The 17,695-nt window shown below is 33.5% G+C and overlaps 1 protein-coding gene across 8 annotated transcripts in view; it reads right to left on the reverse strand.

Moving 5' to 3' along the window:
- The window catches only part of LOC105829915 (dynein heavy chain, cytoplasmic), a 31,731-nt gene extending 14,304 nt beyond the window's left edge, over nucleotides 1-17,427 (reverse strand). Inside the window, exons 1-13 of one of the 8 annotated variants that reach the window (XM_012669109.3) lie at nucleotides 16,968-17,427; nucleotides 12,834-14,446; nucleotides 11,037-11,172; nucleotides 10,588-10,961; nucleotides 10,308-10,343; nucleotides 8,903-8,974; nucleotides 5,442-8,792; nucleotides 4,344-4,738; nucleotides 3,588-3,898; nucleotides 3,415-3,503; nucleotides 3,019-3,048; nucleotides 1,771-2,914; nucleotides 764-1,259 (exon numbers count right to left, since the gene is read on the reverse strand). In XM_012669109.3, coding sequence (XP_012524563.1) covers nucleotides 764-1,259; nucleotides 1,771-2,914; nucleotides 3,019-3,048; nucleotides 3,415-3,503; nucleotides 3,588-3,898; nucleotides 4,344-4,738; nucleotides 5,442-8,792; nucleotides 8,903-8,974; nucleotides 10,308-10,343; nucleotides 10,588-10,961; nucleotides 11,037-11,172; nucleotides 12,834-14,446; nucleotides 16,968-17,211 — 8,291 coding nt within the window. In that variant the 5' untranslated portion in view covers nucleotides 17,212-17,427. The remainder of the gene's footprint in view (nucleotides 1-763; nucleotides 1,260-1,770; nucleotides 2,915-3,018; nucleotides 3,049-3,414; nucleotides 3,504-3,587; nucleotides 3,899-4,343; nucleotides 4,739-5,441; nucleotides 8,793-8,902; nucleotides 8,975-10,307; nucleotides 10,344-10,587; nucleotides 10,962-11,036; nucleotides 11,173-12,833; nucleotides 14,447-16,967) is intronic. The other 7 variants (XM_012669034.2, XM_012669262.3, XM_012669183.3 and 4 more) reach the window with 7 other exon arrangements.
- Nucleotides 17,428-17,695: the final 268 nt, after the last annotated feature.

A 17,695-nucleotide genomic window follows, 5' to 3' on the forward strand; every position in this document is an offset into this window, starting at 1 on the left:
TAATCTTAATAATTAAATTTAGTATAAAATTTATATATTTAACATAAGCACTTGAATTGACAAAATTTAATCAAATTGAAAATTCAATCAGGTCAGCAATTTTTTCTCATTGTAATTGCATATTGATTATTTTTATTTACAATATCACAGTTCTGGGAGTGAGATTGTAAATAAAAATAATCAATTTGCAATTATAATAAAAAAGTTGTCGACCTGATTAAATTTTCAATTTGATTAAATTTTGTCAATTCAAGTATAATAATTAAAATCGACAATATTCTTGTAAAAAAAAAGAATTCAAGACAGTATAATTATGACAAATAAATAGAAATAATAAAAACAGTTCTAGAAATGAGATTGTAAATAAAAATAATCAATTTACAATTATAATGAGAAAAAGTTGTTGACATGATTAAATTTTCAATTTGATTAAATTTTGTCAATTTAAGTGCTTATATAAATATTTAACTAAAACGTATAAATGCTTAAACTAAACAAAAATTAATCAAGTTAAAATATGTAAATATTTATACATTAAAATTAAAGTATTTTAAGTATTTAAATTAAATGCATAAATACTTGAACTAAAGAAATTTAATTAAATTAACAACTTTTTTTTCAGTGTAGTATACGAGATCTTTTTACGAGAGTTTTTATACGAAATCGAGAGTATTATGAAGATCATGAATGAAAGAACCTAAAGTGAAAATGGTAATTTACTTTAATAAGTCACATGTCATATTTCAATAAAAGAAACTCTCACCTGAGCATAGCACGCGTGAATGTGCCATAAATCTGCTTAAGCGAGGTTTCTCCAGGGTAATCTACGTAAATGACGGGCACATGTCGCAGGAACCTGTGACTGAGAGGTTTCCTGCCGGGATCTGTGGGTGGATTACAGGCACCTACAAACTGAATTCTCTCCAAAGTGACCCATGCCTGATCGCTGGTTCTGTAAAAACCTTTGTGCTCCACCAGTTGCCTCAAGAAAGAAATCACACGTTGTGTCCCATAATGATCCATATCAGGTAAATTAATTTCGTCACAGAACAAAACCAGCCATTTTCCTAGTTGTACCGGTGAAAGTATAACGCCATTAGGCATCTTACGATACTCGCAGTAATGATCGAACGTTTTGAGTAACAGTTCGGGTGTCGTCGCGGAAGAGAAGTTAAGTCCGACAACTTCCATGTCCGGAAGCGCTCGCAAAGCAGAAAACAGTGTCATGGTTTTACCAGAACCAGGTGGTCCACAGAGCACTTAACACACAAAAACAATTATATTTTTAGAATAAAACGCCATTTTGAGGAAATAAAAATTGAACTTTTACAATGTTCAAATAATTTGAACTAATAACTAATATCTAATAAAAATCAAAATTTACTCCTATTGGCTGGAATAGTTCAAGTAAAAAAAAAAAACAATTTTTATCATTTATTAAAATTTCTGTTTCAACTAAATTCAAATAAATAGTATTAACTATAATGTGAAAAAGTTTTCTATATTTCCTACATATTCATTGTTTTTAAGAAAAAGTTTTTGTCGGAAAATACCGGCCGATTTTTAAAACATTGGTATAAACTTTATATATATATATATATATATAAAAAAAAAAAAAAAAAAAAAAAAATCCTGTCTATAAAATTGAATAAGATTTCTATTGGATTCCTATTTAATTCTGTAAAAGTAAATTTTGAGTGGTGATCTTATTAAAGTAGTAAATCATTCAAACATTACACAAGCATGCCTTTGTTAAAAATAATTGCTTACCTAGAGGTTTATGTTCGGCTAACCAAGTGTACAGTAAACTTTCGTGTCGCACAGTATCTAAAGTTGGCACAACAATATCTGGGCTGGCTACCTTATGAGTCTCCACTTCAATCTGTGGAACTTTATTGCTCCAAGGTAACCATTCACCATGTATGTTTACTTCAAAGTCTATAATAGGTATATTATTTTGAGAGGGTAAAGGTATAGTTGTGATAGATCTAATAAAGTCACCCAAGTCGGATCTAACTTTTAATTTAGCATCTCCTGCAAAGCTCCACAGAAGCGCGTAAACTAAGCATTTGGGCATATAACGTTCTAGTTGCTCGCCCGGCAGAGGAAAATCTATGTGAGAGTGGTTGTACTGCAGCACGTTGCGCACGGCTTGATTTAGCATGGAAAATAGAGAGCTGAGAGCTCGCAAGCGTGTGAAATCCATTATGTGTTCCTGCCTGCTGGCGTACTCCAAGCATCTCACCACCAAACCATCAGGTGCAAAATAACTCTGCAGGATGCTGGCGACCTCTCTTTGCACTGTTAACGCAGGTGATGTAGCGTCTTCCTTCTCTGCTTTCTTGCTAAGATTATCTTCCTCGCCGTCCTCTAATGGGATATTTCGCAGACGTAGCATGTAATTTTCGAATATCATCTCTGTCGATAGCACATCTTCCGAGAACCAAACCATGCCGCATCGTGACACAGTGGCCAGAGTAGCGTATTTAAGATCTTGCACTTCAAACATAATTCTTACGTTTGGTGGTAAGCTCAAACGTTCGCCGTTGGGCAAGGTAAGAAGCTTGTTGTCATCTAACACCGAGTTCAAATTCTCGACCCATTCCGGATCGACATCCCCGTCGAATATGATCCATTGCCGTTTATTAATTTCACCTCTGACGTTATCGATTATCTTCCTCAATATATGCGTAAATAAACCATCTGTCCATTCGCGCGTATTTGGATCTAACACACCATATAATGTTTCCTTGCTGATCGCTTTGGGATCAATCACATGAGCGACTCCTTCTACACCTTCGAATCGCTCCAATGCTTTAAGGAGCACCTTCCAGGCTGTTGTTTTACCAGATCCACTCGGCCCGACCATCATTAATCCATGATTTAAGTTACAAATTTGATATAATTGAAGAACCTAAATAGATAATAAATAATAAATAAGAGTGTGCAAAAAAATGGAGAAATAATTTACGATGTAACATAATTATATTTAAACTATTCTAATAGGATTTGTCTCACCTTCTCTACCCATGTTTCACCAATCAAACCCTTAGTATGCATGAACAATAACACAATAAAAATTAAGTTTTCAAACAAATTTATATACATAAGAAAAAATATGAATGCTCCTTTATTCTCTAATATAAATAATTTTTGTAAATGTAATTTTTATAATTCAAACTATTAAATTTAATATATTATTTATTATGTCTATCTATTTTAGTTCATGAGATAAAAAATGGCCACTTATATATATTAGTTACATCCTGTGTATGAAGTATAGTTATTTTCTTGTAAATATAGTTATCTTAATTAATGTTGCTAATAGTATAAAAAATAATTAGAAGTATTATTAATAAAATAATTAGAGAATTAGTGTATTAAATAGTCTTTTCTATAAAAATGATATACTACCTTTTCTTGCCAAGCACCTCCTTGTTCATCTCCTTCGCCGCATACTAGATATTCTTCGGTGCAAACTTTTCTTATTTGTTCTTTTAATCCTGGAAATAAAACATATACATTTACATAGAAATTTACAAAACCATCTGTCTAAAGAGATGCACATTATTACAATAATAATTTACCTTTCATTTCCGCGCGCGTATAATTTACATTGGGGAACACATCGCTGAGTAAACTGAACAATAGTGGAATATCTTCGGCAACTAATTTAGGCACCATTGTCTCGCAAACGGATTGAATGAGTATCTCTTGCTCTGGCAGATTCTCAGCAATCGAGGCTTCGTCAATATTGGTTTCACCACGACTTTGCATGCCTTCCTTGATTTTTTGAATACGATCGCGTTTCACGTTTCCCGCAGAAATCAGCACAGATTTAAGTGCACGTAGTCCGAAATCGTAATGGGATTGATTAGAAAGTTGTTCATCGCAAAGCCTAAGAGAAAAGAAAAATTAAATAATGCAACAAATGATTTTTGCTATGTAAAACAAGATTTGAAAATATTTTATTAATTGTAACAAAGTTTATTCAGTAATTAAAACTTAACACCATTCCTTTCTTTTCATTTACAACTGTAAATTAATATTTTTGTAACTATAACTAATTTTTATAGTTATTTTATGTCTAATTTTTATAGTTATTTTTATAATTATTTTATGTATTTCAAACTTATTTGTCTCTCTTTCTCTATCTCTCCCTCCTCCTTGCGCGCGCGCGTTTGATTCTAAAATTATAATTTCTATTTCTAATATCTCACATTCCATTAATTTTGTAATTGTGTTACATACATCATAGTCTTATTTTAATTATTGTAACTAATTATCTCTACAAAGTAACTTTCCCAATACTCCGAAAAATACTAATGTATTCAAATACGTACTTAAAGAATGGCACAATTTTACACGCCAATTTTTCCGCCGATCGGAAACCTTGACTGAAAAGCATCACTTCAGCAATTAATTGTCGATCAGGTGTAGTCATAGCAAGCGATCTGAAAAGCTTCTTCAGATTGTCAGGTAAATTGGAACGTCCGGCGTATCCGGGATTCATGGTGATAAATATAGCCATGTCGGTGGAAACTTTAACTTGCTTTCCAACCAATTCAACACATAGGGTTCCCTCTTTTTTGCCTTCCATTTGACTTTTGAGCGCTTCTTGAATTGTCTGCACTTGTTGAGAAACGGCGGACAACATCCGTTCTTCCAAACGATTGAATTCGTCGAAACAACCCCATGCACCAACTTGACAGAGACCAACAAATATACGACCCATAGCCTGTAAGAAATGATAATGTAAAATACACACTTCTCTTTATTTGCTTTACTATTAATAGCAAAAATTTTCATAATATTTTAAAAACATTTTTCATATTTTATTTAAATTTATAAATATTTTTTTAAAATACTTTAAATTTTTTTTAGATTCTTTAAATTTTCTTAAAAAATTTTTTAATACATTAAAATTTATATGAAGATTTCTAGAACAAATTTACTTTTTAAATATCTTTTTATATTTTTCAGATTTTTGAAAATTTTTTCAGAAATTTAAAATAAACAATTTTTAGAATTATCAGAATTAATATTTTATAATAAAAATTTTTTAAAAGATATAGATTATTTATATCTTTTCATATTTGTTTTGAAACAAGTCTATTCTGTTATAGTGAAATCGTGCGAGTATATAACTGAAAATAAATTAATGTAGCGAAATTCTTCAAGGGGAAAAACACAGATTAAATATAGTTTTAAACTGTAAAATAAAAAAATAAATAAAATAAAAAGCATGAAATTTATCAGCTATGTTTTATAGAAGTATGCATGTAGTTTGAGTTCAAATCAAATCGAATCATAATGAATTCAATTTGAGTTTTTAAATCTAAAAAATTCGAATTTAAATAGTTTGAAATTTTTGAATCATCGATGATTAAATTTCGAATTAATTGCTTTTTCTTGATTAAATTTATTTTATTATTATTTACCTGAAAATCGAATGTTTCGTCGCAATTAAATACCAATACGAATCTTCCAAGTTGGTGGCCTAATGCTTTCACAGATTCAGTCTTTCCTGTACCAGCTGGCCCAAACGGTGAACCACCAAGTCGAGCTTCTAACGCTTGTGTCATTGTTAAGTAGCATCTATCGGTCAACGGCGTCTGTACCAGCCGATCTTGTACTCCCAAATATTCAAATCCATAGAAGAATTTAGCGTTGGCCATATGTATCGTGAGCTGTTGGAGTTCCTCCGTTTGTCTAGGATCAAAGTAGAATCTCATTTCGCATAGCCACTCAAAGGCCTTTGGATTTGAAACTCGATTAGCGATTAGTCGTCTGGTAACGGTGCGTTTGTGTACAAATTCGTTGATCAAATGTTCTAACTTCTTTCTCCTTAGAGGTGGCTGCTCCTGAAGAACAGAATCAGCCAGGACATTCAATGTACCTTCCACTTGGACCAAAACTCTTTCCAATGAATTTTTGCTAGGATCCGCTTGCGCTTCATGAAGAGCTGCTTCTACATCCTCCGACCATAAGATTTGTGCAGCTAGAACTATTATCTGAGCTTGATAATTATCGCACCACGACATAAATGCTTGCGGATTTATATTTCCGTCCTTGAACTGCTTGATATCTTGTACCGCTTTCGCGAGGCTCGAAGCAAGAGTTACGCGCATTTCCTTCTCCACAAGTGTCAACCATTCGTTGATTTTGGGATGGTCAACTGTAGATACTGGATTCTGGAATATAACTTCTTCACCTTCACGTGAAGCAACACCGGTAATAACCGTGTTATCCTCGTTCAACAGAATAGCGGCTACGCCAGCAAACATCTTCTTGAAATGCTTTTGCAACCTTGCAACATTTTTGCTGTTGCCAATAATCTCTAACAAGTCCTCGTCGCCGACAAAGTAAAATCGTGGGAAAGAAGTTCGTTCTCTTTCCAAGTATTCCCCTAGTGCCTTCTGTATCTTGCCAAGAAGATCGGCAAGACGTTCAAGCGCTCTTTGAACGCCAGGAATGTTCAGAACATCCGTAACCATAGGGGATTTGGATACTTTCTTCATCAGCCCCAAGAACTCGGAACTGATACTTTGAAAGCGGGACGTTTCTACTGGTAATAACGTTTTAATATCTGCGCTACCGGAGAAAATGCCTTCGAGATAAACCCATCGTCGTTGTACGTCTATCCATACGTCGAATAAGGCATTAATCCTATTTAACTTTTCCTCCCATGTTAAAGCTTCTTCCTCGAATACCTTGTAATATGGCGATAGTTTCATAGCTGCCACTGAATTAATGTGTTCTTTTACCTTATTAAACAAATCGTCCCAGCCACGTATCAATCTGCATTTATTTTGGTAATTTATCAAGTCTAGCTCGTATGTTTGCCACGACTCGCGCACTTGCTTCAAAAACTCCTCGAGCGCCATTTCGCCCTGAGCAACGAGAATAATATCTTTAACTATACTCTCATTCTTTTGAAGATTCACATCCCAGACTTGACCAAGGGTAAGCTCGCTTAACACCCAATTTACTCTGAGTTGCTTCGTCAATTGTTTCCAATGCCTCTCTTTGAGGGCATCGGATTTCAGTTCTACAATTAACATGTTCACTTTCGTGTAACTCTGTAACATCTTCTTAACATATTCATATGACGAGTACTGCCTCAATCTTGCAGGAAGTTCCTTCAATTGCGCCATCATCGTATCCAATTGCTGACGCAACTTTCGCGGTTGTACAGAAAGCCAAGGTTTCTCACGCGTCTCATCAATTTGTGCCCATATTCTCGACAATTCTGACCAAACTCCTCTCAAGTCCTGTAGTTCTTCAAACACCACCTGCATTCTGTCTTCGCTAGTCGATATCCCGCCAGGCTCTTGCAATTCCAGCGCTTCTTTAGCCTTGGCCACATTATCCCTTTCTTCTTTAAGCCTAGCAAATTTACTCTCGAATAATTGCAATTGTTGCAAAGCATCGTCCGGTCGTAAATGGCCTTCCACCGGTTTGCCTCTCTCCCAGTCACTGAGGAAATCCGTGGTTCTTGTTTCAACGGCTTTATCTTCAGCAACAATTTTCATTTGTAGAGATGCAACTTGAGTTTGAATGCTGGTATCCTTGCGTTTAATTATCTCATTGAATGCACCCCATTCTCCCTCTATATTATCCACGTGCAGCCAAGAAGATGGGAATTGAAATCTTTGACGTTCGAGTATTCTTTGACCCTCACGATATATGTCCACTTGTTTCTCCCACGCTTTCATCTTGCGCTTCAAGGATTGCACATATGTGATGAAGCCAACTGCATCGGATGTGCTAGCTGCCTCGATAGACTGCTGCTCTAGATCGCTCCTAGATTTCGACACTTGAGAGTGAAAACTTGCCATCTCGTTACCCAGCAGCGTTCCAAATTTGCCTAAAGTTTCTTTGTGCCACGAATCGTATTTTAGAGATACTTTACTCTGTACTTTTGCAAAGTCTATAATCACAGGTCCGAATTCACGTCGCGTGTCAGACGTATCAAACGTGGTTCTCGTCTTCTTTATATCATTAAGACACTTCATCCATAAATTAATATTTTCGCCCAATTTTCCATAAAGATTGCCGGGTTGTAGATCCCAAAGAGCTTGATAGCGTAGCCACTGATCAACGTAATCAGCAACATCCTTCATTTTGAATTCGACCGCTTCGTACGCCGCCTCCAGCGGTTGTTTTCCATTAGGTAATTTCGTAAGCAAATTTCTATATGTGCCCGATTCTGGTTTATCCAGCCCGACTTGATACCTCGAGCTTTGGAGACGAATTTGTGAAGTAACAATTGCCTGCCATGCAAACAACTGTTGCATTATTTGGAACCTCGCATCTTCGATACTAGGATACAAATACATAGTCTGATTGGTGATTCGGACTTCATGGATCTGATTTTGAATTTTAGGGTCGCCGCCAGGCTTATGTGTCGGTTGTACGGGAGCGTCCGTGTCCATACTCAGATCCACTTCTTTCTTGTGACCGGTCAGAGCGTCGGTCCACGCTTTTATTCCAGCTTCCAATCTGGCAGCCAAATTTTTTTCCACCTCTTCATCGAGTCTTGCTACCCAGATATGCAAGTTGGAATAATTCTTCAAAGACAATTCATCTACCGATTTCTGTATCTTGGACAATATGTCGGCAAACGTATTTGCGGAATAAGGACACGTTTCTAGAGAACGAACATCAACATCTAATTGTTCTTCCACAACCAAAAGATCTTCCACCCTTTCTTGGAATGATACAACAGCATCCGACAAACGCTGCACGTATTGATCGAGTTTGTAGCTTTCCCAAACTAGCGCAATACCCTGTATAAAGACAACCAATACAATTGTAATATTAGAAACTGCACAGTATTTATATAGAAAAAAATATATTAAAAATTTTATATGCTTTATATAAAACGTTGGCTTCTTACCTCGGAGATCAATGTTAAGACATCTTTACGCATACCAGCGACCAAAGGTATGATGCTAGCTTTATCCTCAATCTAAGAAAAAATATTAAATATTATTCTTTTTATTCACAATGTGCGTAATAAATACAATTGTACGACGTAAATTACAGTTATCATTCAAGACCGAACTTAAGAGTATGCATATTTAATATAGATAATATAATGTAGTCATATATGGTAGTATAGTTATGATATTAATATCAAATAGATGAAACAACTGCATGTATTGTATCGCCTCCAAGCAACTTTCCGGACATGCGGATAGCCTCACTCGTTAAAATTTATAATTATATTTATAATTGAAGGATTTCCTACAAAAATCAAATAAGTTTTAAAAATTAAATTTTAAGAAACAAAAAATTCTCATCTTTAAATTGTTGTATAAATATAATTTTTTTCGGATATATAACAAGTATAAAAAGTATAAAAGTTTATGTAAGAATAAAGTTATAAACCTTGATTAATATTTTAAAAATACATTTAAAAGAAAAGAACCTCTGGTTTAGTTCTTGCAAAGAAAATTTTATATTTACTACCTATTTATCCCATAATATTTTACATTTATTTATTATTCCTTTCGTAACATTAATATTGATAAAGATAAAGAAAAAAATTATACAGCAATAATTATTTTTTATTTATTAAATTTTAATAAAATTTTAGAAAACTTTTAACAAAAACAGTCTTTTATATTTTTCTTTATATAAATAGTTCTTTTTTAAATTAGTGTAATATATATAAAAGCAATTTTAAGTTTTGATTAGTATTTTGAAAAACTCACTAAAAAAATCTTTGGATGTTTAATTTTTGCAAAAATTTTATATTTACTATTTATACTTATATTTCCCGTTATATTTTTAGTTTAATTTGTGGGAAAAAAATTGTTCATTATAGATAGAATAGAAAATAATTCGGCGCTATAACTCACATTTCTTTAAAGTTAAACTTGTTTGTAGGAAATTCTTTAATAAACTTATTTTTGTAGGAAGTTCTTCAATTGCAAATTTAGAATTATATATTTTTTTAAGTTTTCTACTTTTATATAAATAAATTTAATTTAAAATATTCGTTTGTACTTTTCCTCTTCATATCCTTCAGAATATTTATAAACTTTATAATTAAAATGCTCGTTTCGCAAAAAGCTTTTGATTAGACCTCCAGCACATCCGTACAAGCCTATATGTATTGGAAAATAATTGACATCGTTAAATCAGAGAGTATATAAATCAGTATATAAACCAATAAAATAAATATGATGTAATATCTTGCATTACAGATTTATCTACGATAGCTAAGCAGGCAGACAATAATGCATTTTAATATATACGCAAGATGCATAATTCTTGGAAGCATCAAGTATGACTACCTTTAATGCGGGACAATGGGGACTCCGATTGGTAAGCTAAAAATATTGGAGATCCAAGAAATTAGAGATATCAATTATTCTAACATTTATCCTTTAACACCTGATATGACTATTATCCTATTAATCTATCGGTTTATTCGGATTGCTAAAGCTTTAAGTTGGTTATCATTATAATAATTCATAAAGTGCAGGGAATATCCAGAAAAAATTAATTGATTAATTGCCATAAATTGTTCAACTTCTGAATGATGATGACTAAAATTATTACAAATTATCTTACCTTTTCCAATGTTCTTTCATAAGTCCTGATGCTTTCAATAAGACTGATGGCAAAAGGATATAGCTGATTAGCCTGATGAGCCTTATTCACAATAGGTAAAGGCACGCGAAATCCAAGGTTCCTCAAATTCCTCACTTCTTTAGATAGTGTAATGATCTCGGGAAGAAAATTCACTTTCAGTTTCAGCACATTGCCGCGCCCTGTTCTCGAACGCACACTTTCGATCGTAAAGATACGTCCAGTCACACCGAGATTTCGTGCCTGCACCTTACGCGCCCAATCATCAAAGATTTCTTGCGTCGACAGTTTCATACGGAAACTGTCTCCGTCGGCTTTCAGTTTTTGACCTTCAATATGACTTTCCCATCCCTTGCCTATAAACACACAAATATAATATTTAAATTGAAAAAAAAAAAAATTTTTTATGTTCAAAGATTATAAAAAATTACCTAAAACATCCTCAACACGTTTTAAATACATTGTCAATTGATAATCGATTTGTTTGACCCATATTATCGAACCAGCTACAGGTGGTAAGTCTCTCACCATACTCATTCTACAGCATTTACTTTGTGCATATTGAACCTGCAAAGAATTTTTTGTATTCGTAAAATGTATTTATTTATGCAAATATTTTTAAAGTTAAGAATATATTACATGTGTACAGTCCTTATAAAGTAAATTAAAATTGGAAACACATTAATATTTATACTTTAAATACATATAAAAGTTGTGTAAATAACATTATATTTTTGTTTAATACATAAACATAGTTTATTTACTTCATTAAAAAATTAAATTTTTAATAACTATATTTTTACCATTATTTCTCAATTATATGTCTATTAAAGCACATTTTTACTTATCAAAATAATTTTTGATTAAAAAAATATCAAATTCCTTTGTATTTATTTTTTAAAAATATTATAGAATCTTTAATCTTTTCATAATTTCTTTCATTATTTTAAAAATACGTAATTTATTCTTAAAGCTATATTACTATTCAAAAATTTCAACTTGTTTAGTATTTCACAAAAAGTATAAAACTAGTAGTGTTAGCAATAATAATAGAATTAGAATTGTATCAGTCCCTGTATCTAGATCTAAATAGTTTCTTCGTGACTCCCGCTAAAGGTTACGAACTTAAAAATCCATATATATAAAATGTTTAAATTTATAACCTGTTATATAAATCCATTGCACACGGAGTCACACAACATCTCAATTCAAGCACATTACATATTTCTCTCTTTTCTCATTTTTCAGTAAAATATCTTATAATAACTCTTGTAAAAAATTAATATATACATGAAAAGTTTGACATTATTGCGAGAAATCATCACCAATTAAAAAAATACATTTTAATGTTTAAAAAGACTATTTCAAAATAATTCCTTGTTAATTTTTGTTATAATATTCAATCAAGTTACAGCACATTAAAAAAAAAAAAAAAAAAACCAACTAATTTTTCATTTTATTTAATTTAAGAATATCAAAATATCATAGAGAAGCTAAAAAACATATTCAATACTCTTCTATTTTTCCTTTAAAATACATTTCTGAAAACTTGCCCGCAATTTTTTTTACCGAGATACTTAATTCTTAGTAAAATGTGAAAAAATCTCAAGTATGCTGAAACTTTCAAGTCTATTGTTAAATATAATTTCTTTAATCACACTGATTTTTAAAGATTTCATAATTTTTTAGAAAAAAAGTAAATATTTTAAAAAATAACTTTGCCCTTTATTTTTTGATTAAAGATTAATTTTCTATTTTAAAAAAATATGAAAACTTATTAACAATGTATCCTTTTGTTTTTTGTACTTAATTTTTTGTTTTTTCAGAAGTCAAAATTATTTTTAAAAATATAAAAATTAAACTTTTTTTTGAACAAATTTATTAATTAAGCAAAATAAAAAATTCTAGTTCCAATAACAGTAAGTATTTTAAATGAGTTTTAAATTCAATTTAAATTTATTTTAATTAGTTTATTGGAAGATCCGAAATCATGATTACCGTTAAATTTTCCAAATGTCGAGCGGATCTACTGTTAATAAATTTATATTTTTTTTAATAAAAAAATAAACCTTCAAATTATAATAAAAAAACTAACATAAGAGGAGAGAGAAATAATAATTTTGCAAAATATTTACTACAAATACTTACTTTAAAAAAACTGTTAACTGCCTAAAAAAATCAGTGCGACAAAATAAAAAAATTCTTAAAGCTATCTTAATATTTAATACCTTGAATTTTTCGTGCAATGCCTCGATGTCATCTTTGACTCTCTGTATAAGTTGCGTTTGATATTCCCTGATAGCGCCACGAATATGTGGTCGCACAAAGAGCGCGTTAAATCGCGAAAATATTCTAAACATTTCATTCGCGTTCTTCGCCGTACCCAATTGATCGCGAAGATGGGCCGTGATCCGTGCCTCTACGCGCTCAATGCGCTCTTCGTATCTGTGCACAGCGGCATCCCAGGATTCCTGTCCCTCTTTAGTGATGTCTAGACAATCCACCTCTTTTACATTTTCATATGCCAGGTTAACTTCGCTGATAGCATTCGCATCGGCGGCGTCCAGCGCAAATTCCACCTTTACATTATCGTTATCGGCATTCTCTATCGTGGAATTGTTACTGTTCTGGCGTACAGTAGGTCTGAGCACGCGGACTATCACCGTCCTCAGCTGCTCGTGCTGCCGTCGGAAACGGCGCATGTGCTCCATTCTTGACTGTAGCTTCTTATGTGCCGGCAGCACTCGCCACACCATCTTCATATGCTCGTCACGCTTCTTCTTCACAACGTCTCTTAACAAGCCCGTGAGCTTATCGTACTCGTCGTCCCAGGTGGTAAACACTTCGAAGCACTGAGCCATGACCTTCTCAAAATCATCGAACGGGATGTGCATCAGACGCCGCGTGCCCAGCACCTTGAGCAATTGTTGCCCCAGATCCCTCGAGATAGCCTCCACCAATCTCAACACTCTCTGAATGGGATACTTCGTACTCCTGATTTTTCTCAAGTGCATGAATATTTGCTGCACGCTGCTACGTATTCGTTCCAATTCCGTGGCTGACAGCAAATCGTTGATCGGGAAATCCTTCATCAGTGGATTATAATCGTTAACGGTGGCCAGCGCCTGTTTCAGGCCAGTGTCGGTGTCGAAGCTGACGGTAGCGTGGAATCGCTTACCGTGCTTGAGTATATCGAGCGTCAGCGAAATCTCGATGCTCTCCCGCTTCTCCTGAATACGGTGCAACGCCCGCTCGAGATTCAGCCAGAACGATATCTCCTGGAGGGCCGTGCCCGATTCCGGATCGCGGTTCAGTTTTGTCACCTTCTGGATCTCCTTTATCCACCTGTTGACGCCATTCTGTAATTGATTCAAGAACGTCGAGTCCTCGACTTTGTCGCCGAAATCAGCGACCTTCGGCTTGCGACCCTCCTCCTCGCATTGTTTGATGACCTGCGCAACGATCGGATGAACGGGTAATGAGATCTCGGGAATATCGATGTTCTGCTGTAAATGCAGCAGTCCCATCTCGAGCTCCGCGATCTTTTTCTCTACCAATGGTACCATCTTATCCCCGTCTCTATGGGCGCGACCAGTCTCCTTAACATAACTCTTGAAATAGGGTGCCATGGTCTTGCTTATTGCATGCAGAGTCTCGTACGGTGGCCCATCGGAGAAGGTGATTAGACGTACTTGCGAGTGAATAGATTTATCAGCCTCGACGACAATTCCACGTTTTGTTAAAACTAGGGAGGCCATTTTCGGGTTTGTAAAGTGTATTTCGTTTGATATATAATAAGTAGCATTCTCCTTGTCTTCATCGCCTTCTCCGCTGTCTTCTTCTGCAAAGAGAAAACGGTAAACAATAGTTTTATTTAATATTCATTTTTTAATAATTAAATCACAATAATACTTAATTTTGGAAAGACAAAGAAACAAAAGAAAAATTACACATTATATATTTGTATTAATTATAAAAAGAAAAATAAAAACTTTTAATTTATTGACAATGCAAAATAAAGATTTAAATTATTTGAATCGATTATTAAAGTAAATGCTTATGTTAAATATATATATACTTTGACAAAAAGTTACACACAGATTTAGAATTGTCAATCTTTAAACTGTCATAACTTTGTTTTAAAAAATCATTAATTTTTTAAATTATTTAAAAAGATGAAATCTTCACTTTCACTTTCCTAAAATGATTTTGATAGAAAATATTTTTTCTCGAAGACTAAGAAATGAGATAAAAAATTTGAAACATCTATATCTATGTGTAACTTTTTTGTCAGAGTGTGTAATAACACACACACACGCACGCACGCACACACACACACACACACACATGCACGCACACACACCTTAATAAGAATATAATTTATATGTCATATATGAATCTGTTATTTGAGAACCAACATAAGAAAAAAAGATATATATTTTTGGAAAATTAAAAAAACTTTAATTTTTTAATAATTGTAATACAAAAAATTAAATATATATAAAAACTACTTTATTATTTCATATATTGAGTGGAATCATTTTTCAAATTTAGTAAAACATTCCCATGTTATCTTGGAGTCTACTCTTTATTTGTTAACATATACAGTACCAGCAAAAATTATATCTTTAAATTTTTTAAGCATAACTTGTTTTAAAGTGCATGGATCTTTACCATATCATAATGTTTTGATGGCAAGTATACCTTACTGAAGAAATAACTTTTCATGAATTTATTTAAAATCTCTAAAATAATAAACTTTGATCGCATTATAACAAGTACATACAAATGCTTTAAAAATAAACAAATAACAATTAAAAATAAACAACAAATCCATAATTTATATTGTACAACTCTAGTACTTTGTAGCAAAACCTTGGCATCGATTACAGCTTGGCAGTGTGACATAAAAAACAAAGATAGCAAAAATGTGCGATTTTCAAAAAATTAATCAAAAATTTAAAAATTATGGTATTTTGTCAAATCTCATTACACTTCATGCACAAGATGCACCTGCTACTAAGTGTCTACTATAAAATTTTTTGCGTATTCAATGCACCTTGACAAAAGTTATACTTAAAAAACCTGGTTATACTTAAAAAAGGTGATATAATTCTGGCCAGTACTGTATATATAATACCATATATGTATAAAATCAATTATGATCGTGAAAGGGCCAAAAACAAAGTGGATCTTAGTGGTCAAATAATTTTTTTTAATTTTACATATAATTTTTAGTTCTTTTCAAACTTTATGCACTGTTATTTTCAGTTTTGAAATGCAGTCTTAAAATAAACTAAATTAGTAATATCATATTAAATTATCAATTTAATAATGCTATTATATATAATACTAATGCTATTACTAATGTTAACACAAGCAATTATAAGGTCTTCTCATAATATGTTGAAAAAAATGTTACAAAAAATATTATCTCCTTAAGAATTTTGAAATATTCGTGCATTATACAACTGTTCTTTTAGAAATACGGAGTATTTTATATCAAAGGGAATGTGTATTAATAAAACATTAATTAAAGATACATTTTCATTGTATGTTAAATTTGTCCTAAAGATTCCTACATTATTATATTATCCTACAATATTATGGAAAAAATGTATAGTATTATTTTAAAAAATTTAATGTAACCTTAATTTTATTAAAAAAAAATTTAAAGTAAACAGTACAAAAAGTTAGAACATAAGCCTTAATATTAAAAATTAAAGAAGCTTAGTTTAATTGCAAGAAATTATTTATGAACAATTATATCAATATGTTATAATGTTTGTTATACATGAAATTAAAATAATCTCTAAAATTTTGTTATATATATTTAATTACCATATATATAAATTTGTATATAAATCAACATATGAGCAATAACCGCGATAAAATTCAAAATCTGACTTGTTATCAAACTGCGCGTTACCGTTGGCGCATTCGCCAGTGCGTAATGCAAACACGCGCGTAAGAATCAGACGGAATTGAGACGAAAGGATCATCGTGAAGGAACGTGGAGCGTGAATATGCGTCGTCCACATCAATCGATGTACGCCGATATATCGCGCGTATCGATCTCATCAGCAGTCCGAGTGAGTCATATTTGGCGGGAGAGCGGGGCGTACGGAACGTAAGACCCTGCGATTGATTTTTGCGAGACACGTTACTTCCTACCGTTTCATAGTGTACGTGCTACACAATGTATGTACCGTTGCACGCGCTGTCGTCACCGATCGAGTTAACGCGCATCGCGATAATGGAGGGTCACAGCGATCGCGCCGGTCGCTGACGGCACCTCGCAATTCTCCTCATAGTAGAGAACTCTACCGTCGAAGGGATCGATCAATCGCTCGCGCTCTCACCTTTATTCGAGCTCCTCTGTACATAGAGCGAGCTGACCTGCGAGTCGCTGAGAAACTTGCGGATGCACTCCTGATTGTAGCGGTCCTCGAGCGCGAGGTTGAACACGGGCGGCACCGCATCCTCATCCGGTAATAACACGGTAACGGCCTTGCGCAGGTAGCTGGCGAACGTCGGGAATTCGACGATCGCGACGTTTTGCGACTCCGGGGATGGTTCCCCGGAGCCGTCCAAGGAATCACCCATGCCGGGTCGGTATCAATACCTGCTAGTCAACTGCTACCACTCGTTAGTCTCGCTAGTCTCGCTACCACTACTGTACTGATCACTACCCACCACTGCCTAAAAATCGTTCTCAGAGTCTGCTGGACAAGTGTGTTACTCGTCGGAAAGGGGAGAGGGTACAAATCATGCTCATCAACCCCCACTACTTCGGAATGAACTGTCACAGGCGGAAAGTGCGGAGCAGTGCGCAGACTTCATGCGCCACGGTATAAGTAGAATCATGATGTAAATATACAGGTGTATGTGCCATTGCGCATCTTGAAGTCACGTTGTGACGTAACATGCAGTAAGCCAATAAGAAATGACTAAAAATGCAGGCTCGAAATTTAAACGTTCAATTATGGCTGTATTTTAAAATTGCTGTCAGTACTAAAAATCTATAGTTTATGTTATGTACACTATAGATTTTCAGTACTGACAGCAATTTTGATACACAGCCTATAAT

This window comes from Monomorium pharaonis, chromosome 3, assembly GCF_013373865.1.
Source record: "Monomorium pharaonis isolate MP-MQ-018 chromosome 3, ASM1337386v2, whole genome shotgun sequence".
In the NCBI taxonomy this organism is placed as follows: domain Eukaryota; kingdom Metazoa; phylum Arthropoda; class Insecta; order Hymenoptera; family Formicidae; genus Monomorium; species Monomorium pharaonis.